The following is a 26,035-nucleotide window of genomic DNA, read 5'->3' on the forward strand; positions in this document are numbered from 1 at the left end:
CCAACCAGTGCAAGGATTCCCTGTAACAATGAGTACCCAACCACACCAGCTTCCTGAATTCCAATGCTCTAACTCTCCAGAGTTTGGATAGCTGACGCGGCCTCTTTAAAGATGCAGCACTATCCCTCTAATTGGCTGCCATGTTTTGGCGCCAGGATTTGAATATTTAAGGAGCACCTGAACGGAGGTGCTCAGTCGTAAGCACAACTAGCGATATCAACTAGCATCTAATTTAGTGCTCAGTTCTTGTTCGAGTTTTGTACCATGTCTCGATTCTTGCCTAGGATACTCCAGCATTTGGGTCCTAACCATCCTCGGCAAAGTCTCTCATCACAGTACAATTGAGCCAACATGGACCCAGCAGGGTATCAGAGTCTCTTGGCTGCTGTGGCCAGCCACAGCAAAAAGATTTCTAGACAAAATGTGGAGATACACGACCTCCAGCCTCTTTAGACTCCACCAATATGCAGGTAGGACGAGGACAGCCAGATGATCAGATGTCCCAAAATGCAGTCTAGGGATCGAATGGTACTATAACAGTGGTTGAGTGTGTTGGGACCCTGGTGCTGCAGATGATAGGCTGCTGATAATTGGGCAGAGATTTCTTCAAACAAGCCTGATTGAAGTACTCAGCAATGATTTGAAAGGTGTCAGGATAGTCTAATCGCTGCACTCAATACATGAGGTGATATGTAAACTGTGATCAAGTTCTGCCATGAAAGCACATCCCATTTGTTTGGTCAAAAGGTAGAAATGTCCTTTAACTACAGACAATATTGACACATTTGGCACCAAATGCTCCCCATGGAACCAGGCGCTGTCTTCACATAGCCGTGGTTTAATGAAAGGTGTGGTCCAGTATGTCTTGAGAAAGCTAAGTCTCAGTGAAACTGAGAGCTCACTTCCTTCTGATACAGTAATCTTGCCCTTGGGTCCTCTATCTTGTTCTCCCCTGACTATACATTGGCTAGGTAGATGGTTTTACACCCCACCGTTTTAGTCTGGCTTAGACTCCTCCCCTCCTTCCTCTCTTCTGGCCATGTCCACTTAAAGGTGTTGTACCTGTATTCCTGAGGGTTGAGCCCACAAAGTCCATCAGATTATCATAAAGTCGCTAATTCATTCAGTCAGTTTAAAAGTACAAGGCTCTGGTGTAATGGCATCTAGAATACTGAATGCAATTTTGGTCTGATTTAAGGAGGAATATATTTGCTTTGCAGCAGTTCAATGAGCTGATATTATAGAAACATAAAATCTAAATGTACTTGGCTGGGTAGAAATTGTGCAGATGGCTCCACTCGGGAGAATCCATATATAGGGGACATACGTACTTACACAGTAAAAAGTTAACCATTTCAAAGAAAATGAAGAGGAATTTCTTCTGTTAGAGGGTCTTAGAGAATTCTCTTGGAATTCTCCACCCTAGAGATCTTTGGAGGTCAAATCTTTGAATACATTCAAGGTTCAATTGACAGATTTTGGCCTGTCAGGGAGACAAGGGTTATAGGAAATCAGGACAAAAGTGAAGTTGAAGACAAGATCAGATTATCATGGTCTTGCTAAATGATAGAGATGGGTCAAGAGATCGTATGTCACTATCCTGCTCATCGATTTTATATTTGGTGATATAGAAACTGATTTTGAGGCAAATACACTTCCTAACACTTCTCCAAAAGAACTGGCCAGAATTTAGGGAAATGAGACAGAAGACACCTTGCTAATTGAATAATAAGTCTTTCCAAGTATAGCCGTTAATTATATGCACATAATTCCACGTGTTTGCTAAGTCTTTTTCCCTCTTGGAATTTAATTACAAGAATCATACAATAGGTAGTTTTAGCTAATGGTGAGTGGGCATGCTGCATATGTAGTTAACATACACCTCAACTCGATGTAACTATGTTTTAATTTCATGCATTTTTAAGCAATGGAAAGTATCCTCCTTTGTGTTCATTCAAGAGCTTGACCTAAGACCCAATTGGCAATGATTTTTGGCTATGCACAAGATGTTGGTACACTTCAGTCACAAACTTGCTTTGGATGTAAGGAACATTTTACTACCTTTGAACTTTCTGAGAGTACACAATTAGAGCAACTATATCAATGCTTGATTTTAAAGCATTAACTTAAATTTGTATTGCTCCCTTAACACGTTGAACACCTTAAGGCTCTTCACAGGAGCTAACACTTGTTTTGGTAAAACTGATGCACAGATGGTGACAGTATTACTCTGAGGGGCTGCCACTCTCCCACATCTAGAATCATCATTTTAAAATCATTTCTCAAGGAGAGAATATTATTTTGGCAGCAGATCTCTAACAGCCATATGTTCATAATTATTTTTTTCACTCATTTTGAAAATATCACTGTTCCAATTAAGCCTCCTACAATAATAGTCTGGATACACCATTTTCTATAGCAGTGAATTTATGCTATAAAGACTGACAGGAAGCAAATCAGGAGATGTTCGTGCTTTTCTATACAATTGATGATGGCCCTCGTCCAGCTGTAATAACTACTTGGAACTAACACTCACTCTCACAATCACTTGAAAGCAACAGCAAAAAATTGGCATAAACACAAAAGAATCTGCAGATGCTGGAAATCCAGAGCAACACACACAAAATGCTGGTTGAACTCATCAGGTCAGGCAGCATCTATGGAAATGAATAAACAGTCGGCATTTTGGGCTGAGACCCTTCCTCAGGATTGGAAAGGAGGTGAGAAGATGTCAGAACACAAAGGTGGGGGCAGAAGGAAGAGGACTAGCTAGAAGGTGATAGGTGAAGCCAGGTGACTGGAAAAAGTGAATGGCTGGAGAAGAAGGAATCTGATAGGAGAGGAGAGTGGACCATGAGAGAAAGGGAAGAAGGAGGGGCACCGGGGGAGGTGATAGGCAGGTGAGAAGAGGTAAGAGGCCAGAATGGGGAATAGAAGAAGAGAATGAGGATGGAAAAAAAATGGAAGGAGAAATCAATGTTCATGCCATCAGGCTTACCCAGACAGAATGTGAAGAGTTGCTCCTCCAAACTGAGAATGACCGCATCATGGTAAAAGAAGAGGCATTGGCTTTCCCTAAAGTCATCTAATCTGCATTTACATGTGTGTTTGGTAAAAGTAATACCTTGCCTACGTTCTCCTCTTCAGGCAAGTTCTGCCATGTAAGCACATCCCACTTGTTTGGTCAAAAGGTAAAAATATCCTTTAACTACAGACAATATTGGCACATTCGGCACCAAATGCTCCCCATGGAACCAGGCACTGGCTTCACATAGCCATGGTTTAATGAAAGGCGTGCTGCAGCATTGGCCATGAAAGTGGAATCCCTTATAGTGATCAGGAAGCATTTCTCTAAAGGGCTTCATTGCAGAAATTTTCTGTGTCATCTGTTCATCAGAAATACAGATCAAAGACATATGCAAAACTGCAAGAGTCTGAGATGCATTACCAATGGAACAGGATCAAATCTGTTGAAAACTTTACGTTCGATCTTGATTTTGTGTAATATTGGCTGCCAACTCTCTGTCATTTATTTTACACAACCATGCACGCAAGATCTTGCTCATTCAGTTTTAATTTTGAGGATTGATTTCGTATTTTGTTTGGCATTTGCAGAAATAACTTGATATTGGTGTTATGTTCCCAATTTACATGCAGCAACAGAGTACTATTAATTTTTTACATTTCAAATTAGATTGCTTCCTTGGTAAAGTGGGTATAATGAATACGATAAAAACAGTCACTTCATTAGGTGTAGGGTCAATGCTGTGGATGTTGTGCTTGCCTGCCCCTAGTGTAAAATGGGTAATAACAAATGTTTTAGTTAACCATTTTAAATCTGCATGGAAATAAAAATTGTAGAGGTGTAACATAATGTCAAGGTCTATCCCTGTCAGTTTTGATTTCCACCCTTGTCAATATAATTGACTAGAGATAGTTAAATCAGGCTGTTTAATTCCATCAAAGTAGCTCCCCAATATAGAAAGTTATCAAAGATTAGAGGAGAATTTTTCTAAGCGCTTGTAAATATTGACAGTTCCAAAACTATTTTGAACATACAGTATATTTATGACAAGGGAAACAAAGAATAATACTGGAAGTAAGATGAAAAAATAGTCTAATGTTCTGAAGAATATTTCTTCACATAATGGAACATTAGAAAGCCTGAGGAGATAGAAGTGTCTTCAGAATTTAGGAAAGTATGAAGACAGAATCCCACAGAAAACTATTTAAGGCCATAAGAGATATAAAGCTAGAGTTCATTCTCTATTTAATGGCAAAGTAAATTCAAGAAACTAAATCCCTCCTCTGTCCGCCTCAGTTCACAGTCTGTTTGTTCCATTCTAATAGATACCGAATTACGTCACATAAGCAGAAACTGTGATTCTTATAAATTAAGACATCAGAAAGCTATAACATTATAAAGGTCATTTATGTACTGTGGTTGAAAATTAGATCTATGTTTATTCATAATGAATTTTTTAAATGTCTTCCACAGATATTGACTCAAGAGGATTGGAACAAGGTCCTCTATAATGGGATGGCTTCCACTTCTCCATGGGCTGCTTTATACTTCATTGCCCTCATGACGTTTGGAAACTATGTTCTCTTTAACTTGTTAGTTGCCATATTGGTGGAAGGATTTCAAACTGAGGTAAAATAACATGTAATAACTCTCTGAATGATGCATGACAGTCAGTATTGGATTGTGCTATGTAGCCTGTTGCTGTATGTGATTGCTGATAGCGTTTACTAATGTCCACTGCGATTCCCAGCTTCCTGATAAATATACAGAACATAAGAAAAAGATATCTGGGTCCTTTGTCACCTCAAACAATAACACAGGAATCAAAGCAAGCCATTGAATTTAAGGATCTCTTACCTGTTAAAATAAGGCAGTCTTTGACAGTCACAATTGAATTTACTGCTATTCAATTTAAAATAAATTAAAAATAATTTTTGGCAAATATATTAAAATGTTCAATTGTTTTCTAACATGTTCCACTGCATAAAATAAATTTTAAAGTAACTATTGCCAAATTTATTATTTACTTGATATTTGTTTTGATGGGGCTATATAGATGCATAAATAATAGATTTAAAGTTATTTCCACTTTACACTGTGATATTTTATTACATATTGGGCCAGATCTTGCTGGAAAATGCTGGTGGTTCCATTGCAAACTGCCTGCATTAACTTGCTTAAGTGCAAGTATCAGGAGCAGTGAGCAATCTGCTAGAGAACTCAGCAGGTCAGGTGGCATCTGTTGACACAGGAATTGTCAATATTTTGGGTTGCAGCATGCATCAGGACTGAGAATAGAGAGAAAAGATAGCTGATATAAAGAGGAGAGTGAGGAGGGGTGAAACGGCAGCCAATAGATGATTAATGAACAAGCAGATTGAGCCAAGTGTGGTGGTGAGGAGAGGCAAAGCTGGAAGACAGCAGCAAACAAAGAAATTGCAGATGGAGCTAGATGTGGGAAGGGGTGGGTGAAGGTCGAGGCAGATAGGAGGGGGATAAATGAGAACACAAAGGCTACCAGTGCTGGAATCTGTTAAGTATCAGGATTTGGGAAGCATAGTGGTGTAGTTTGTAGAGTTGCTGCCTCACAGCCCCAGGTTCAACCCTAACTTCTCATGTTCTCTCTGGGTTGGGTTTCCATTATCCGTCCTCATCCTAGGCATGCAGGTTGTTAAGTTAATTGGCCACAATACCTTGCTTCTAATGTGTAATTGAGTGGTAAAAACTTGTGGTATTTCATGGGGTATGTAAGGAGAATAAAATACAATTAATGGAAATTGGCCAGAGATCCTTGTTCCATGACTCTTGCGACTTTGTGGCATGAATACCCAAACACAGAAGTCTCAGATTTGATGGGACTTTCGAGCCAGCAGAGTACAGAGGGGCAAGTGAACTTTCTAAAAATCTCCAGGACCTTCCAGGATATGCTCACCCTTTGGTTTTGAAGTAGATGAATGTGGACAGTTGCAAAATCCAAGTGGCAAGTGCAGGAAGCGATCCCCTCTCAGCAGAATCTGTCATGTACAGTGAAATGTCAGGATGTGATATTCAGTGAAACGCCACAGTAATATCCAGTAAAGTTAAAATAGGCCCCCTGATACACAGTGATGTTTCATATACTTCTGTCCAACTTTGAGCTGTTGGACTCCTTGTTATATGTCAGTAAAAATACTTCTGTCTGACAGCAGAGTGGTTAACAAGCCTGCCGCATTCCATCCTTATTAGGTAAATTTTGCAGTAAAATTAACGATTTGACAATGTAATATGAAGTGAGTTGGTTATTCTGGCATTGAATATTTACAACAATTGTTAAAGTGGAACTAAATACTGGATTTGTTGCATCATTCCAGATGCCATGAAAAGATAATTGTGTGATTTGTCATTCCTATCAATATTGTTAATTGTGCTTCAAAATTTCTCATTGGAGGGTGTCTGGAGCCAAATGTTTACATAGGATGCCCCTGTCAATGTCTCATGAAACATGTGGAGGAAGGTCTGAATGACAGTTTTCAAGCTTTTAGCAAGGGAAGGTTTTGACATCAGTTGGTGCATTGTCTAATCTTCCTTTTCCAGGTTGTGGGACAATTCGGATGAATACATTCTCCCTTTAAGGACATCTGGTGATAGTCTGGACCACAAGCCAAAATTAACATGTTTATGTTTTTGCAACTTAGTGTGTTGTCCTTTTCCTCCGGTCCCTATATGGTCTCCAAATATTACAGTTTTTGACATCTTGATACAAAAATTTTTAAGTATTTTATCCAATTATTATTGTCTGATGTAAATCAATTGCAAAATCCATTTCTAAATTGCTGTTCCTTTTGTCACTTGTTGCTGGTTAGTCTTCATTACTATGACCAAGATCCAGATGCACTATATTATGTCAAATGGTCGAGTGCTTTGGCTCCTGTAATCCCTTCATTTGGAAATCTTCAGTTGTGCCAAAACAGCAAAATCATTTTAAAAAAATTAAGAAACATCCAGTCTGATCTGAAGAGTCAGTTGATCTTCTTTAGACTCAGTTATCAGTACCCCTTGGGTAGGATTAGGGAATCAACCAGGATATCTGATCTTCCCTCATTGTCCACAGGACCCAGCTAGACACATGCTTGAATGTCATTTTAGATTTGGAGTAGATACCGATAGAATTGTGCCTTAGAAAGTTAAGGGTGGGGCACGTCTTACAACACACCAAGCAGGCAGTTGACCGAGCAGTCTGCTTAAATGCAGTTTCCAAAACTGTGACAGTGTCTCCCAATATATAAAGTTCAAAGTAAATTTATTTTCAGAGTATATATATGTCACCATATACAACCCCAAGACTGATTTTCCTGTGGGCATACTGAACAAATCTCTAGAATAATAACTATAGCAGGATCAATGAAAGATCAACTAGAGTGCAGAGGCCAACAAACTGTATAGATGCAAATATAAATAAGTAGCAATAAATAATGATAATGAAATAAAGTGAGATCCTTGGTTGTAGGAACATTTCAATGATGGGAAAAGTGAGTGTAGTTATCCCCTTCTTTCCAAGAGCTTGATGTTCGAAGAATAGTAACTGTTCTTGAACTTGATGCAAGTCCTGAGACTCTTGACTCTTCCTCCTGAGCAGTGAGGAGGGAGCACGAACTGGGTGGTGGGATCTCTGATGATGCATGCTGCTTTCCCATGACAAGATAGTGCCGGTGATCTTCGCTGACTTTCTGTGGGCTGCAGAAAATTGTTCAAAATTCCTCTTAAATATAAAAGGTGACTTCTCCAGAAAAAAAGTATTGAGTTGAGGAATCTTAAAATATTAAAATTTATATACATGAAATAAACACCAGCCACTTGTATAAGGGCAATCACCAGGCATGATCAGTGAAAGAATTAACCCATTCATCTCAATTTCAAGCAGGACTTGTATATCACTATCTGCAACCCATAGAAACACTGGCATGCATAGCCACAGGACAATATAGACAAACATTAAAACGCAGATTTTTGTCTAAGATCTGGGAAGCTGCAGAAATTCAGCTATCGGAGGGGAGAACATGCTCAAGTCAACACTTTACTGTCAATATGTAACTGCATTAATCTAAAAGAATGGTCCAACAATGCTGGGCGTTAGATTAGTTGTCTTTGATTCTGATATTGACTATAATTGAAAGGCTAACCTCACTTGCCAATAATTCCCAGCATAAAAGTATCAAATCATGTTATCCTTTCAAGTATATAACAATTTGGGTGTTTACAGTGCTTTTAACATGAGGTGATCATTGTTGGTGCTTCTAATCATTTTACAATCTGTTTTGGCTGTGACAAGGCAAACCTAAATTTTGCTGACTTGGTAGGATTATAATGGAGACCAACCTGACAGTCTCTTTGGTCATGTTTGCAGTCTGCTGCATTTGATCACATCGATATCCAAAAACTTTGCATTAATTGGCAGCCTTCTTGTTTTGACTGGTCTACTTCTTTTAAGTGTTTAACTGAAGAGTAAGGATAGAAATGTTAGCATCGGATGAGAATAGTTTTAAAATCAGTCTGTGGTGAACATTCAGTAGGTCAGTTTCTTAAAATTAAAATAGAAGAATCTGAATATAATCAGCAGATTAGGAAGCGTCCAGAGAGAGAGAGAAAGAGAAGCAGAGTTAATGTTTCACTTACCTAAAACATTAACTCTTTGTCTTTTACTATAAATGCTGAATAATTACAGTAGTTTGAGGATTGTATCAAATCTCCAGCAGTTGCAGTAACAAACAAGAGGAAATCTACAGATGCTGGAAATCCAAGCAACGCATACAAAATGCTGGAGGAAATCAGCAGGCCAGGCAGCATCTGCGGGAAAGAGTACAGTCAACATTTCGGGCCGAGACCCTTCAGCAGGACTGTAGGAAAAAAGTTGAGGAGTAGAGTTAAAAGGTGGGGGGAGGGAAGGAAGAAACACAAAGTGATAGGTGAAACCAGGAGGGGATGGGGTGAAGTAAAGAGCTGGGAAGTTGATTGGTGAAAGAGATACAGGGCTGTGGAAGGGGAAATCTAATAGGGGAGTACAGAAGGCCCTGTAAGAAAGAAAAAGGGGAAGGAGCACCAGATTCAGCAAGAAAGGAGATAAGTTTGGGGTGCATTACCGGAACTTCATGAAATCAATGTTCATACCATCAGGTTGGAGGCTACCCAGACTGAATATAAGGTGTTGTTCCTCCAGTCAGAGTGTGGCCTCATTGCAACAGTAGAGACCATGGATAGACATATCGGAATGGGAAGTGGAATTAAAATATGCAGAGATTCTGCTTTTTCTGGCGGACGGAGCATAGGTGCTCAGCAATGCAGTCGTCGAATCTATGTCGGGTCTCACCGATATACAGGAGACCATACCGGGAGCACCGGATACAGTAATGACCCCAACAGACTCACAAATGACGAGTCGCCTCATCTGGATGGACCGTTTGGGGCCTGAATAGTAGTGAGGGAGGAGGTGTAGCACTTGTTCCATTTGCAAGGAAAAGTGCCAAGAGGATGATCTACCGCCTATAATGGACTTGTCCGCTACTTTATCCTCCGCCGGATCCACACTTTCAATAGCCCGTTCTTTGATTTTCCCACAACCTACAAGGATTGGAAGATCACCCGCCTACATACCACAGAACTTGCTGTCTCCAACACGGACATCTCCAGGCTTCAGTCCCTGCTGCCGATCTCAACGGTTCTGCAGATTCCGAATCTGGACTCGACCGCCATCAATGCAGGTTCCAAAGTGCTGATTGCGCAGCCTCCAACTCCAACTCCAGCCTTGACCAGCAGGTCGGGTCTTCACGCGCTGCCGCTGGAACCCCTGGCTTCCCTTTCCCCACTGCCACTCCACAATCCTGTATCTCCAGCTCTTGGGCTCTCAGAGACTCCATCTTCTTCTCACTCCTCCATCCCTGAACAACCCAAACCTCGCTTCCCCTCAGACACCTCCAACCCCTTTCTCCCCTCTGATCCCACCTCTCATCCATGCCGGGTTTTCACCATTCCCCCCTCCAACCTTCCCCTCTCTGAGACAGAACATTCTGTCCTCAGTAAGGGCCTCACCTTTGTCAACCATTCCCTCCAACATTCCCTCTGAGACAGAACATTCTGAAATCAGTAAGGGACTCACCTTTGTCAACCATTCCTTCTGACCTTCCCCTTTCTGAAACAGAACATTTTGTCCTCAGTGAGGGCCTCACCTTTGTCAACAATTCCTTCCAACATTCCCTCTGAGACAACATTATGTCCTCAGTAAGGGCCTCATCTTTGTTAACCAGCCCCTCCAACATTCCCCTCTCTGAAACAGAACATTCTATCCTCAGTAAGGGCCTCACCTTTGTCCCCCTGCACCTACACCTCATGAGTTCCGCGCCCACCAAGGCACTGAGCTCTTTTTCTGCGCCTCAGTCTCCGAGCCTAGTTTTTTGGCAAGGGCTCTCCACCCTGCACTGACAATCCCTTCTCCCATCTCCAACCCTCCTCCTCTTCCTGGTCTTCTGTCTGCTCTGGACCTTTTCATTGCCAACTGCCGACAGGGCATTAACCATCTAGACCTTAACACTCCTCTCTCCTATTCCAATCTCACTCCTTCCAAACACTCAGCTCTCCACTCCCTCCACACACCCTAACCTCACCATCAAACTCGCAGATAAGGGGGGTATTGAAGTAATCTGGCGTACTGGCCTCTACCTTGCTGAGGCCCAGTTTCAACTCTCAGACACCTCCTCACCCTTTGAACAAAACTCCACTAAGGAGCACCAGGCCATTGTCTCCCACACCATCACCAACCTCATACTTCCCACACATCGCACCTCCCATTTCTACCTCCTGCCCAAGATCCACAAACCTGCATGTCCAGGTAGACTCATTGTTTCAGCTTGTTTGTGCCCAACTGAACTCATACCTGCATACCTAGACTATGTTTTATCCCCCTTCAACCCGGTTCAGTCCCTTCCTACCTACATCCGCGACACTTCGCATGCTCCGGATCTTTTCAATGATTTCAAGTTCCCTGGCCTCCATCATTTTATTTTTAGTATGGATGTCCAGTCCCTATACACCTCCATCTCCCACCAGGAAGACCTCAAACCTCTCCATTTTTCTCTGAGCACCAGACCCAACCAGCTCCCTTCCATAGTGGAACTTGTCCTCATTCTTAATAATTTCTCCTTTTGCACCTCTCACTTCCTTCAGACAAAAGGTGTAGCCATGAACCCTGACATGAGTCCCAGCTATACCCTGCTTGTTTGTCAGCAAGCCTACACTGGTGGCCATCCCCCATTTTTCCTATGCTACATCAACAACTGCATTGGTGCTGTTTCCTGCTCCCACGCGGAGCTCGTCAAGTTCAACTTTGCCCCCAACTTCCACCCTGCCCTCAAATTTACCTGGTCCATTCTGACACCTCCCTCCCTTCTCTCAATCCCTCGGTCTCTATCTCTGGAAACAGCTTATCTTCTGATGTCTATTATAAACCCACGAACTCTCACAGCTACCTGGATTATACCTCTTCCCACCCTGTTACTTGCAAAAATGCTTCTCTCAATTCTTCTGAATGCACCGCATCTGTTCTCAGGATGAGGCTTTCCATTCCAGAACAAAGGAGATGTCCTCTTTCTTCAAAGAAAGGGGCTTTTCTTCCTCCACCATCAACGCCGCCCTCAACCGCATCTCTTCCATTTCACACACATCTGCTCTCACCCCATTCTCATGCCACCCTACCAGGGATAGGGTTCCTCTTGTCCTTACCTACCACCCCAGCAGCCTCCGCATCCAGCGTATAATTCTCCGAAACTTCTGCCATCTCCAGTGGGATCCTACCACCAAGCATATCTCCTCCCTGCCCCCCCCCCCCCACTTTCTGCTTTCTGCAGGGATCGCTCCCTACGTGACTCATTTGTCCATTCATCCCTCCCCACTGATCTCCCTCCTGGCACTTATCCTTGCAAGCAGAACAAGTGCTACACCTAACACTACACCTCCTCCCTCACTACCATTCAGGGCCCCAAACTGTCCTTCCAGATGAGGCAACACTTCACCTGTGAGTCTGTTGGGGTTATCCACTGTGTCCAGTGCTCCCAGTGTAGCCTCTCGTATATTGGTGAGACCCGACATAGATTGGGAGACTGCTTCACTGAGCAACCACGCTCCGTCTGCCAAGAAAGGCAGGATTTCCACATATTTTAATTCCACTTCCCATTCCCATATACCTATCCATGGCCTCCTCAACTGTTGCGATGAATCCACACTCAGGCTGCAGGAACACCACCTTACATTCCGTCTGGGTAGCCTCCAACCTGATGGCATGAGCATCGATAGCTCAAAATTCCAGTAATGCCTCCCTCCCTTATCATTCCCCATCCCCTTTTACCCCTCACACCTTATCTCCTTGCCTGTCCATCTCCTCTCCCTTTTTCTTTCTTCCAGGGTCTTGTCCACTCCTATTAGATTCCCCCTTCTCCAGCCCTGTGTCTCTTTCACCAGTCAACTTCCCAACTCTTTACTTCACCCCTCTCCCAACCAGTTTCACCTATCACCTCCTGTTTCACTCCCATCTTTTAACTCTATTCCTCATTTTTTTTTCTCCTGTCCTGCTGAAGGGTCTTGGCTCGAAAAGTCAACTGTATTCTTTTCTATAGATGCTGCCTGGCCTGCTGAGCTCCTCCAGCATTTTGTGTGCGTGTGACATTAGTTATAAATTCTGTTAACCCTACCATGGTCAGTGACAATACTAGGAAGACGAGAGGCATCTTAAGTGGAAAATTAGTTCGAAAAATATAAACTTAATGGCACAGTTTTACAAGGGGGTGCAAGAACAGAGATCCTCGGGATTTCAAAGGCATGAATGTTTGAAATTGGCTGGACAAGTTGATTAAGATTTTTTTAAGAACACATTTAATTAAAAAAAAAGAGCACAACAGCAAATAGTTTAAATTCAACCTTTCAGAACCCTTGTTTAGACATCAGCTGCTATATAATGCCCAATTCTAGGAATTGTATATTAAAGTGATATTGAGGCCTTTTGTAAAATTGTGATCATTGGAGTGCTACCAGGAAAGAGAAGTTTCAGTACCGTTTTTGGGACCGTCCTGACAAGCTGACGTTGGCACCCTTTGTGGGCAGAAGGCTATAGAGATACTTCATTGCTTTGTTCCAAACTGTATGCAATTGTAAAATTCTTAGCAGCCAGAAACTGAATCTTTTCTAAAGGACATAGATTTAAAATAATTGTCAAAATAATCCCAGTCTAGTCAAAAAGAGTTTTCCTCACGTTTCATGTTTTCACTAACTGTCTGGAGAATGATCAAAGCAAGTTCAGCAACTAGATATCAACTTAAGTGAGGAAATACATGTGACTATGGAGAGAGCAGAGGGTTTTTTGGAGAGAGCTCTTTCAGTAATGCATAGTTACAGTATGTTTATTGGCCTCCTTGTTTGTTGTGTACTTTTAAGTTCTAAGTGGCTTAATATGCACCACAATCATGCAAGACATTTTTACTCATTATTCTTCTGCAGTCAGACAGAAAGACCTAATCTTTCAGTATATTAGCCCCAATGCAGCATTCCAACAAGCAAGTGTCATCCCTTTTTGTCTCAGGCTGTGTAAGTGGTCATTGTTAAAGTATTATCTGAGTACCAGGTTTATTTTATAGTTGCCACTGCTGTCAGTTGAAAAAGATAATTACTTTCCATTGAAAGAAAAATGTTATCACAGAATCCCAACCTTTTCCTGAGCCACTAATGGCACAGTGTCTGAGGGTATCAGTTATCTATTTTGAGACGATAGATGAGAGGAGTGGGTACATTGCCCAAAGATACATGTTAAATTCTCACTGTCCGTAGACAAAGCCCAATTCTGAGTCAAGAAGAGACTGAAGATCCTGTATTATTAATGTTGTTGACCCTCAGTTTCTTTGCTTGAGGGAAAGCCCAACTTTGTTTGCCTGCCTTTGACTTATTCCACTCGTCTCAGCTAGTTTTCAAACAGGAGCAATAGATGTCAGTTCTCTAGACTACTTCTGTGGAATCATTCCTAAGGAGAGAGAAAAAGTTGAAAATCTTCTCTTTTATATGATGTAGAGTACTCCATCTTTCCAACGGGGAAATCAGTAGGAGCTGAGCAAAGCACTAAAATGCAAAAGGGTGACTCCCATCCTAGGGACCCAATAATAAGAAGAAAAGTATTAAATTTTAGAAGTATAATTAAACATGCTTGTGATTTCCTAGCCTATAGAACTAACCAACTCTTCATCTCTTATCTCTTCAATATGATGTGATTTCTATACATCTCCTATTCGAAAGCAGGCAAGGGAATGATGAAATTGATGTGATCAAAAAGGCAATGACTGTGCAGGGTCATAGCAGTGAATGTAACAAATACAAGGGTGATCATGGATCCAGGAGATAATTCATTCAAGGAATGGTATAAAATAAATAGAGCCCTATGATTCAGAACAACATGCCCAGATGATAAATGGTTTCGAAGTTAGTCTCCAATATCGGTTGCTGCATTTCAGAACACGCATGTTGTTTAGATCACCCAGAACTAGTCTCATTTTATCTGTGTTAACTTGATGGTAGCCAACAATGACTCATACTCATAGCACGTATCCATGAATCAGTGGTTTCTAAAACCAAAGCTGTAGGTTCACTTGATGTTATCTGATCTTGTTAGCATTTCTAACATCTAGTTTTCAAAGTGTAATTGTGCCTTCTGTTGGCAAAACCCAATTTGGTGTACATCTGAAGCCTTTAACTCATTGATATTACATATGATAATTGCAATTTTCATTGTTGTATTTCTTCTCTAACACGTTTTCCTGCCACTGTACTTACTACTGTTAATAAAGACCACCAACCTACATCAGGGTCCCCTCGGATAATGGAAGGAGTCCGTTGTTGGGAGCTGCTGACCAACATTAATTTGTCAAATGTCAGAAGGTTGTTGATAGTAAAATAGGATTTAACTGATTAAATTTGCCTTATTGAAAACAATCCAACAGTGATCACTATTTAGTTAGGACTGCGACCAGTAAAGTAGCAAGATTTTTAACATTCTTTTACTGACTAGTGATGATATCTTTACATTTGAATCATCAGAGTTACTGAGCACTAACTTAGATAGCTATTCAATTGGTCAAAATTCTCCATTATGAGTTCTTCACATGAGCAAATTGGCTCGCATCTGTGTTTATTCCTCCGATTTACCAGTGATTTACAATACAGAAACACATTCTGATATTTTCTGTGCATGCCTTTGCTGACAATGGGGTATCAGCAATAAGTTTGGATATGAGATAATTTTATAAAACATGTTGGCTGGTAACTGATGTTTGGGTTATCTTTTTGCATGATGGATGCAGAGGCCTTTTATGGAATCCAGTGGCTAGAGTTTAATGGTAGCTTGGCTGCTTTAGCAAAAGATGTTATGTGAATACATGAAGTTGCTGGCTGTTTGCATGTTCACAAAGTAAGCTACGAATGACTTGACTAATATAAGGATTTAAATTCTTTTGATTCTCTTAGAAAGATAATTATTCACTGTTGACGTTGCTACCCCTGGGCATAAGTGCCATCTTCTCAGAAATTACCCATCTTGTCTGATCACATCTGGAAATAAGACATTTGCTTTTTCATATCACTTATGCAGTACTTCCTGCCTATATAGTCTTCATCTCTTTTCAAAATATATTTTCTATATTGTCACTCTGTCCTCAAACCCATATTTTTCACCTTATCATTTGTCCCCTGCATTTTCTAGTGTTGATTCTTATTACCTTCAAGGTGCTGTACAAGTGCAGGTTGTTGTTATTGCTGACTGCACCTCACTGTGTTAGTTCTTTTCTCTTTTTGTTAGTCATTTTAATTTATCTCTGGACAGCCAATACACTTCCTTAAGAAGCTGTACCATTGTATTAATGGCATAGCCTTCAGAAATATATGGATGCATTTTATGCCAAGTAATGTGTTATTAGGATTCATTAGATACACAAATTTCTTCTATTTTATTATGCATAATCAATTTCCTCAAGTTATATTCATAGAATAAATTCTCATAGGGCCATGTGATATATTCTCTAGCACTTTAAAGTATTGCAATATAGAGAAATGTTTGAAATTAACCAGTAGCTTTTTAAATCAGAAACGCTCTTTACAACATAATTAGGTGTCTTCTGAAAATTTCAGAAACTAACTTATTTATTTTTTCCTGAAACCTGAAATTTCCTTTAAACTCCCCACACTTGACCTCACTTGATGATAGCTGTCCTTGAGACCACTTTACATTCCAGTCACCAGATATCTACAGTTAGGTAGAGAGCGAGACACTTACTCCTTGGTCCCAGCACTATTCCCTATGTGATTCCCTATGTGTTAGACGCAGGGTCATGCAAAGGGGATGCTTTTCAGCAGCAGAGACTGGAAATCTGGTCAAGATTGATGGGAAGATGAATAGATAGGGAGATACATGCTTTACAATTTTCCCTGTTTTTTTGGGCTCTACTGTGAAAAAAGGAGCATGTGATTCACAAATAAAAATTCTCAATTAAATTGCTCTGAATCCCTACCACTCATTTATGTGAACAAAGGGTTGAGGGCTGAATACTTCTACGAGACACTGTAAATTTGAGAAATAGCTAACCAGACTACCACTTATGCAAATAAAACATCATTGCTGGCAGTACGTTTCTGAGTTAAAAAAGATTTAGAAGGGGAGATTTTATTTTGGCACACATTTTATATTGGCTTTGATTTCATTTGAACGTTGGAAAAAGAAGCTTATAAAATAGATCATAATCATTTTGTTCTTGAAAAGAACCAATATACATATCGAAGTATACTAGTTTAAATAGGTAGCAGTAATAAGATTTAAAACCTATCTGGGTTTTTCAAGGAATAATCTGTAACATGGATACTGCCTACCCTGATATTAATAAGCAATGCTTTGTCTGTGTTGTGATTTAATGTGAACTGCTCCTAACCTCAGTGCAAATATTCTTAAACAATGATAACTTCTTAAACTTTTTCTTCTTCAATTAACTGTGCTCTTTGTTTCCAAAGTGTCTGAAATATTTAAGTTGAATGTATTTCAGTCACCTCAATATCGACACCGTGTTTGTTTCACTTCAGGAAGTCCCGAAGCGGGAGGATGCGAGTGGGCAGTTAAGCTGTATTCAGCTGCCTGTCGACTCGTCCGGGGTACGTAACTGTTCACCATGAATTCACAGTTCAGACACTTCTAAAATAAAACAGCAGAGAGGGAGAAAAAAAATCATTGGCAGCCTCGGAGTGTTTTTAGTTATGTTTGCCTGCTTTCTCAATTTTTTTCTGTATATGATCCCTAAATTGATTTGATAGAATTTTTTTTTCATTTCATCTGACTCTGGAATCAGACAAGGATTGAATTTCATGATAGATTGAAAACTGGTCCCTTTGCATTTATTTCATTTGGACAAATCGAAGTTCCAAACAAGTTTTTTTTATCTAGTTGAATTTCCTGTGTCTTAAGTTTGATTTAAAAATATGCTTATTAACAATGACACAAAAATGCAATGTTATGTTTTTATAGTGGTGTTTCAATCCTCACTGTGATGGCCACCTTAAGGATAAATGACCATCAGAAATAATTTAGTAGATTAAGCCAGATTTGAAGACATATTATATTAATTTCAATTTCCTTGAGTACAGAAATTTGAATTTAATCCAAATGAAACTACTAAAATGTTCAAGTCATGAACAGGATGGATGGAGGGATTTTGTTTTGTGGTGGGACAGGCGTGTAGAACCACATTTTAATAGCTAGGCCATTCAGACAGAAAATGGAGGCAATGAGTGTTTCAGACTGGATAGTAAATATTCAGAATTGTCTCACACCAAGACACCAAATATTTGAGACAGTGGGGCCATTCAGGAATGAGACCAGCAGAAGTTAGTAGGTCAGAGTATCAAGGAAGTTATATAGGGCTAAATGGAACAGAAATGACAAATCAACCATGATCTAATTGAATGCCAAAGGAGTTCTGGAAACTGAAGTGGTTCTTCTTGTTGGTGTAAAGGAGTTTTCCCCTGGCAGTATATTTGATGACAGAATACATGGTTGAATAGGCACAGTATGTCAGAAAGGGTATGGAAAGCACGTTACACCGGGGGATCAAGAGATGAGTCACAATTTTCCCCACAATCTAAAATATTCTTCATGTAGCCCAGTTCAGAACTAGTTACCTAGCCACTGTTTGGACAGAATGGAATCTGGAATGGGTTAAATCATTCTCAGTGAGCACAGTATGTGGCTTTGGATTATATTCAATCTCAATTCCCTTGCAGAATTTCAGATAATCAGTAAAATATTTCACTTGGCAAGAGCTGAATTCACTGTTGAATATGCTAAGTCATATTTCTACTCTTATTCCAGATTATCCAGACATTTGTGCTTTGATAATTTGGGTAAAGGGACATAATAATCAAGCAGGGGTGTTGAAAGAAGAAACAGAAAATAAGTTGCAGTTCATAAGTATGAGTATTATAACGGAGTTTGAGAAGAATAGGAAGATATTTTGATGTTGGGGTAATATAGAGCAAGAGGTCACAATGCAATAAATTCACAAAGGAATTTAGGAAAGACCTCCTTATCCTGAGACTGGAGGAAATGTGGAACTTATTGAGTAGAGATGAATGGAGCAAATGCTTTTAAAAGGAAGTTATTTAAGAGAAAATAATGTTAGAAGTAGTAGGTGAGGGGTTGTTCACTTGGAGCATAACTACCTTCAAATACCAAAATAAACACACAGAATCTTGGAGTTGTTCAGTATGTCGGGCAGCTTCGATGGAGAGAGAACCCAAGATAACTTTAAAGTTAATGACCTTTCATCAGAACTGCAAAGACTGTTTGGCCGAATGTTTTACTAGTAAGCTGAAAATCTATGTGAGATAAAGCTGACCAATCTTTCTCAAGGCATTGTCAAAAATTTGTTTTTTTTCCTACCCTTTGTCACCTCTTTGTATCTCTGTAAAGGGCAATTTTATCAGAAGATGTAGCCCCACTTTAATGGAAGCTATCATGTTAGTGATAGCAACGGCAACTTGATTGGATGCAATTTATCAAAATCAGAATCATGTTTATTATCACTGTCATCTGTCATGAAATTTATTGATTTACAGCAGCAGTACAGTGCAATACATAAAAATTACTATGTTACACTAAAAATATAAAAAATAGAGCAAAAAGAGAGCAAAATAGTGAAAAACGTGTTCATAGATTCGTGGACTGTTCAGAAATCTGATGGCAGAGGAGAAGAAGTTGTTTCTAAAATGTGAAAGTGAAATGGGTTCAGGCTCCTGAACCCATTCCCTGATGGAAGTAATGAGAAGAGACCATGTCCTAGATGGTGAGGTCCTTCAATATGGATGCTACCTTCTTAAGGCACAACCTTTTGAAGATGTCCTTGATGGCGGGGAGGCTTGTGCCCATGATGGAGCTGGCTGAATGTACAACCCTCTGCAGCTTTTTTTGATCCCATGCATTGGCACCTCCATACCAGATGGTGATGCAACCAGGAAGAATGTAGACATTTTCCAGAGTCTTTGGGGACATACCAAATCACCTCAAACTCCAAAGAAGTATAGCTGCTGGTGTGCCTTCTTTGTGATTATATCAATATATGATTAAAAATTAAAAAATACCTTTGTGAACATCTGATCATGTCCACAAATGCTTCCTATGAGAAGATTATGCATCCAATCAGCAGTTCATGAAACACATCATAGAAACTGGAAGTTTTTTCACTGACAGTAAGAATATCATGTATTAACAAAGGTTCTACGAAAGTTCAAGGCTACAATTTTGAACTTTGTGAAAGAATATATTCTCATCTACTGGATTAAAAGTATCAACCAATTTAATAAGGCCATGGGTATGTGTCCAGGAGCTACTGGTTGTGATTGAAAGGTTACAACAGTTAGCATCATGGCACGGTCTACATGAACGTTGGAAAAATCAGTAGTGGAGACGTCTATGTTTATCAATGCTTTGATTTTCACTCTGTCTGTTGCAAAGAGTGTGTCATTAGATGACTTTAGGTGGAACAGTGCTACTTGATATGTACATCTCAATAAATAAGCTTGGAAAGTCTCTGGAATTTCCAAAAAATTATGTTCGGTCCTATCTTTTCTCCTAGGAAAAGCAAGCAGAGATCTTTCTTCTGTAATCTATGCTGGTAACACTATGCGCTATCTCACTTGACCTCCCTATGTTATTGGGCAATGTGTCCAGTATCCAGTAACATATGGAACACTAAAAGCATTTTATCATAAACACAATTTCAGCAATTTCTTCAATTACTCCAACTATACCCAGTAATGATACTGGACTCAGCACCACAGTGCCCACCCACCTCAATGGCCTTAAGAGTTTCCTTATTTGAAGGACCATGTGAGCTGATCTTCCACAGCCAACAGGAATCCCCAAGGTGGAACAGGTTCTGAGTGAAAAGAGAGCCTCAGGCCTTGTACCACTGAACAATCATTCACAGAATGCAGTGACGGCCTTTGAAACGTCATGGCCTAATAAAAGTCATTGAAACTATTTGTGTTAATGTAACGTAGAAAAACATAAAACAATTAAAATAAAAACCATTCAATTATTAAATAATGACTCATCAAAAAGATTAAAATTAAGCAAAATCCACAAGCCTTTTCTTGTGCTGACCTTTTACACAGAGGGGCTGTTGCACTCGAATGAATGTGATCACTACTTTTACAGCTGACTTCCCTGATATAAAGCTGATGCTACACCTTCTCTTCAGCACACCAGTGGTAGGTCCAAGAGCAGAGGGCCAGGTTGGACCCTCTGGAGATGGAGTTCCAATCCTGCTGAGGCTTCATCTTTGACTAAGTGTGTATTGCAGTCACACATCTGTTGAAACCTGAATGGCTGACAACTAATAATTACCCCCACCAAATTACCAGCAGTCAGCCAGCTCGATTTAACCCAGTCTCACCAAAGCTACATGCAATTTCAGTACCATATTGAATTAAAATGTATTTCAATTTGTTTTGTCATTTGTCCCTCATTCTCGCTGTATCTCCTCCAGTTCGTTAAGCCCCAAATAGACTTAATACACCTGAATTTGATATGGATTACCATTTCCATTTTTACACCTTTGGTTATGATGCAGTTGACAACTAAAGTTCCTGATCTTTGCTTTCCCTCTCATACTTTCTGCCTCTTCATCTACTCACTTAAGGTCCTACATGAACCTCGATAATTTGACCAAATTTTTATCCTCATTCTGTTATATCCGTCTTTGACTCAGTCTCGAGGTTTTATTGGATTGGTCTTCTGAGAAGTGGCCTGGTGCAAATTTTCTACAATGAAAGGACTCTGTCAGAGTATTTTTTTTGTTTGTTTTCATTGAGGAGTTCAAGTTTATAAGACAGAAGGAGATTGACTTGATATCAGAAAGCAGAATACTCTGAAATAAGTATAAGATGAAAGGAAAAAGTATTTTTTTAAAGCAGTTTGTATTGGCAAACAAACATTATACAGTAGTTGTAATCGGAAGGTCTGTAAGAGTAGTTAATGGGAACAGTGGTCTTGTTTTGAATTTCAGTTTTCTTTTTCCAATGCTTTGAAGCTAAAGTCCCATTTCCTTAACCCCTCCTGATATCTTGCCCCCTCCACAACCTCTATATTATGAGACTTCATGTCCAAGTTACAGTTCTGGATAGGAGCCTTATACTCTAAATGCTTAAAATGTCCACAGAGCACACATTTAAATTGAAAAACTAATTTTAAACTTGTACCTCTAATGATTGAACTCCCCCCTCCCCCAACTAGCAGACTGTCAGAGATGGGCTCGGCTGTACTTGCCTTTTATTTAGGATAATTGTTGATAAATACTGCATGAAACAATGTCATCACTTAAGTAGTGTTAGTCCAGAATTACTTCTCTTCACTAATAGATGGGAGCCATAGCAAAGACATCTTCTTTTGACCCATTCATGCAACCAGACTTTGCAGTTGGCATCACTTTCAAGATGGTACTGTGAAGACAGTCATCACAGTTGTGATCAACATTAATGCTGATAAACATTTGTGATTTATTTCAATGTGCTAATAGATACATTTCAGATGCACAGTGTGCTCTCCACTCCTGCTGATTCATCTGACAGATACAAAGAGATCAGGGAAAGGTTTATTTTGAGTGTGCTGCAATGATCTGCCCATGCCATTGCACAACTAGCTAAGAAACAAACTGATTTTTAAAAGCAGATGTGTGTAGAGCAAGTCAGAAGGTGCTACAGGTAATTACAATTTGAAATATAGTGCTTGGGGAGAAATGGAATGAAGAAAGGATTTGGGATTGTACCAAACGTTTGTCTGGACCTATCTTTACAGGCCACTTGCTGTGTAGTATTCTTGCCACACCAATGAGTAAACTCATTATGGCAAATAGAATGAGGCTCTGTCAGCTAGATATATTTCCTTCTGTTCTTTATGAATTAAGTAAGTCTACTTCTCAGAAAGAACATAGATACACGTTACAAATTTGTCTGTTAATCACAGTCAGGACATATGTGCACACACACATGTGTCACGACATGTGGCTTGAGGACCTCTATGGATTATAGGAGCGCAAAAAGAGATAGAAACAAATTATAAAATAAAGAGCACCACCTCAAAGTAATCAGAAGCAAGCTTACCTCAATCATCAAAGTTGAAAAATACTGTTTTATACATCTTAGTGCAACAGGCATCAATCCACTAGAGCTAAGTGAAAATTTAAAAAACATGAAGGGTTAAAGATTCAAATGCATTACAGTTTTATCTCACACTATACAGATGAAAATATATCTTTAACTGAATGGAATACAGTTGCCTGATTCAGAAATGGGTCAGGCACTTGCAATCACAAATCTTTTCTTCTGCTCATAAACCATGTTCAGTGTCAGGTGAATAATAAGTGGTGTTGTTTCTTGTGCAATATGCCTATGGAGTATTGTTAATGTAATTAATGTACATGGATCTAAAGACCACCAATTGTTGGGAACTCAGCCATTAGGTTGTTTTAATGCATTGCCTGAGATGCGGTAGTGTAATTTAAAGGAGTCTCCCTGAGCAGGACTGAACTTGGTTCTGGAAAACCCACAGGTAGATCTTTTAGTTAATTTCTTTCCTATATTCATTTAGTCCAAAATCATGGCCCCACCCCTTTGCTTCACTGATTCCCCGTCTCCCAAAGCTCACAACCCTTCTCCAACCCCATCCACCTCACCAACCAATTCCCCCAGATCCCAAGCCCCAGTCACCCCAACCAGCCCTAAAAATCCACCAGCTGACTACCAATTACAGATCCCCACTCCCCGAGTGTCAATAATGAGCTGCTGAGAGCAATCATATATCTCTGATACCAGTCCTTGGAATTCTTGCCCTCAGTTTCTTTTGCCATGAACCCTGTCAGACATTGCTATGGACTTTCTTGTTTCTCTTCCCACACTGGCAAACTACAAAGAAGAATTCTGTCTGTTGTTTAAAGCTAATTAGTAGTGTCTGATATTTGGGCCCTAGCAGATGATGAAGGGTTTCTAGGTCAATGAATGTGTTTTAGGAAAATGTAAGTCTCCTCTGGTGTGTAGGGAATGCTGATACTCTTCCTTCCTGTTTCTAGTCAAATAAAGCTTGTGGCTTCTATCTGTTGTGCCTTTGTTCCATTCCTTTTCCACTTGACTCACAGTACGCTTCTGTCAGTCTTCTCATGTTTCCTGTGTATCCTCCAAACCTTCAGAAAATAAAGGAAAAGAAACCGTTGTATAAGATAGTTTACCCAGCATTAACTAAAATTCTCTTTCATTGAATCCTTTTTTTTGCTCAGAAAGTCAAAGTGGGACAAGAACCTCAGGTAAATAATGTAGACCTGGTACATTCCTTGCCTGTTTACCAACTAAAATTAGGTGATAGTTTTTATTAAATATTTCAAGGGCTAGTGGGACATCGGCATGTTGCTACATTGGTTATAGAGAGACATTGCACTCTTTGATGAAGGTGGCTATCATAGTTTGTTTTGCTACTTTCTTCTGTTGCTGCTTCTTCTATGTGTGAGACTCTAAAGTCCTTTACCTCCTTGCTTGCTGTCACATTTGGATCACAATGTCCTCAAAGATCTAAAAACTTAAATCAGTGATGCAACAATTATTACAACAAGTGGTTAGCAGCCTATGTTATTTTATTGCTTATTGAAACTTAAATTTCAGTTGGCCAACAGCTGAGTGATAGCCAATGAAGCACTTGTGTGATTTCAAAATTCTTGCTTAGATCCAGTCCTATGCAATATAGAGAAAATACAGTGGCATATGATGATTTTGCAAAATAAACTAAACCGATGTATCATACATAAGTAAACCCAGCCAAAGCATTATTTATTATTACTAATTATTAATTGGATACAGTGTTTCTTAGTTATACCACAAGATATTGTAAACTGAGTACCCAAAATGATTGAACTTGGCTATTTTGGCCCAAATTCATTTATGTTTTGGATTCTGTAGTACCAACCTTTTGCAGATACGGTGCTTGAACAGATGGGCAAACATCGCGTGCGTGTTCAATAGCACTGTTTGCATCCTGCCATGCTAATTATTTTTGAGTTGTTGAGCTCTAAAATCAAAGGTAGATGTTCAGATATAAAATAAATTTCCTTACACATGCTTTTCTCATGATTTAGTCAACAGGGTAATGAGTTGGTTATCAAGTATTCCAAAGAAGATTTCCATTGACTGAGATTGGGAATATAGGGGATGCAGTGATTGGAGAGTTCAGTGCAATTTTAAGTGTAACTTTCTGCCACTAACCCCTGCAACTTAATACATTTGTGAATAATTTAAAAACTTCAAAGGAGAATGTTGTAAATATTTATTTATTTGGTGTAAAAGATTTCATACAGGATCATAGGATGCAAAGATACTCTAGGTATTTATCTACTATCTTCCAAACAGCATTTATGGTCTTGGCAAGTGTGAGTACATGAAAAAACAATTCACCTTTGGTATCTAACGAATGCAGAAACAGTTAATACATATCCAAGCTTTCATTTTCTAATTAGTGGAGCTTAATCTACTTACAAGACTTTACACTTTATTATATACTTAGATATATGACTAAATCTAACCATAATTTAAAACCATTATCCATTACCTCAGTAGCAGCTACCAGTATCATTTTGATTGTATCTCATCTGCTTTTACTCAACTCATAGCCTTCACAACAGAGTTGTAAATTTGCAGTTTGAAGCCTCTAACCAGATTTGAACTACAATTATCATATTACAAAGTGATGCACTAAATGGCAGCTGTACCCTTTACATACGGTATTGAAGTCGTCTGCCACTCTCAACTATAAATAAAGAATCATGGCACGGTTCGAAAAAGAACATGTCCTCCCAATATTTATCACTCAGTCAACATCTCTAAAACAGACCAAGATCATTACTATGGTTTTTCTGTGTGATCACACTGTGTCTAAATTGTTGCCTTGTTTCTTCCATGACAATAGCACCCATACTTCTAGAGTACCATAAAATGGTTTAGGAAAAGTTATGAAAGGTGTGTTATAAATGCAAGTTCTTCTTTCTTTTCTCACTTCATATTAACTGGCTAATGAGCTGGGAAACACTTGCCACCATGAACTCAATCTTCTGCCAAGTTCTTGTGCTGTTTCAGGTTCTGAGGCAAGAGAAGTTTATGTAAATATAGAAAGCAATTGCTGCGGCATTTGCAGAGCTTCTTAGCATTGCTGCTAAGTGGTCGGGTCTCCAACTTGAATAAGCCCTGCATGGAATGGAAATGGTTTTAAACTAGGAGGCTAACATAGTATATTAAGTGGAAGATGCCATCATTTCTTTCATTTGTTAGATATCTGGAAGACTCAGGTGGTGGGAATATGAAGGTTAACTAAAGTGAAAAGATGGAGGTATTGCATAAGAACTACTGTACAGGGTGCTGAGATAGAAGGAAGGCCGT

General features: G+C 39.6%; 1 protein-coding gene across 2 annotated transcripts in view; it reads left to right on the plus strand.

Annotated features, from left to right (window-relative positions):
- cacna1g (calcium channel, voltage-dependent, T type, alpha 1G subunit) overlaps positions 1-26,035 on the plus strand; it is a 360,201-nt gene that overhangs the window by 150,035 nt on the left and 184,131 nt on the right. For both annotated transcript variants that reach the window (XM_072242528.1, XM_072242529.1), the window contains exons 12-13: positions 4,499-4,654; positions 17,153-17,221. In XM_072242528.1, the coding sequence (XP_072098629.1) occupies positions 4,499-4,654; positions 17,153-17,221 (225 nt within the window). The remainder of the gene's footprint in view (positions 1-4,498; positions 4,655-17,152; positions 17,222-26,035) is intronic.

This window comes from Mobula birostris, chromosome 24 (assembly GCF_030028105.1).
Source record: "Mobula birostris isolate sMobBir1 chromosome 24, sMobBir1.hap1, whole genome shotgun sequence".
Taxonomy (NCBI): Eukaryota; Metazoa; Chordata; class Chondrichthyes; order Myliobatiformes; family Myliobatidae; genus Mobula; species Mobula birostris.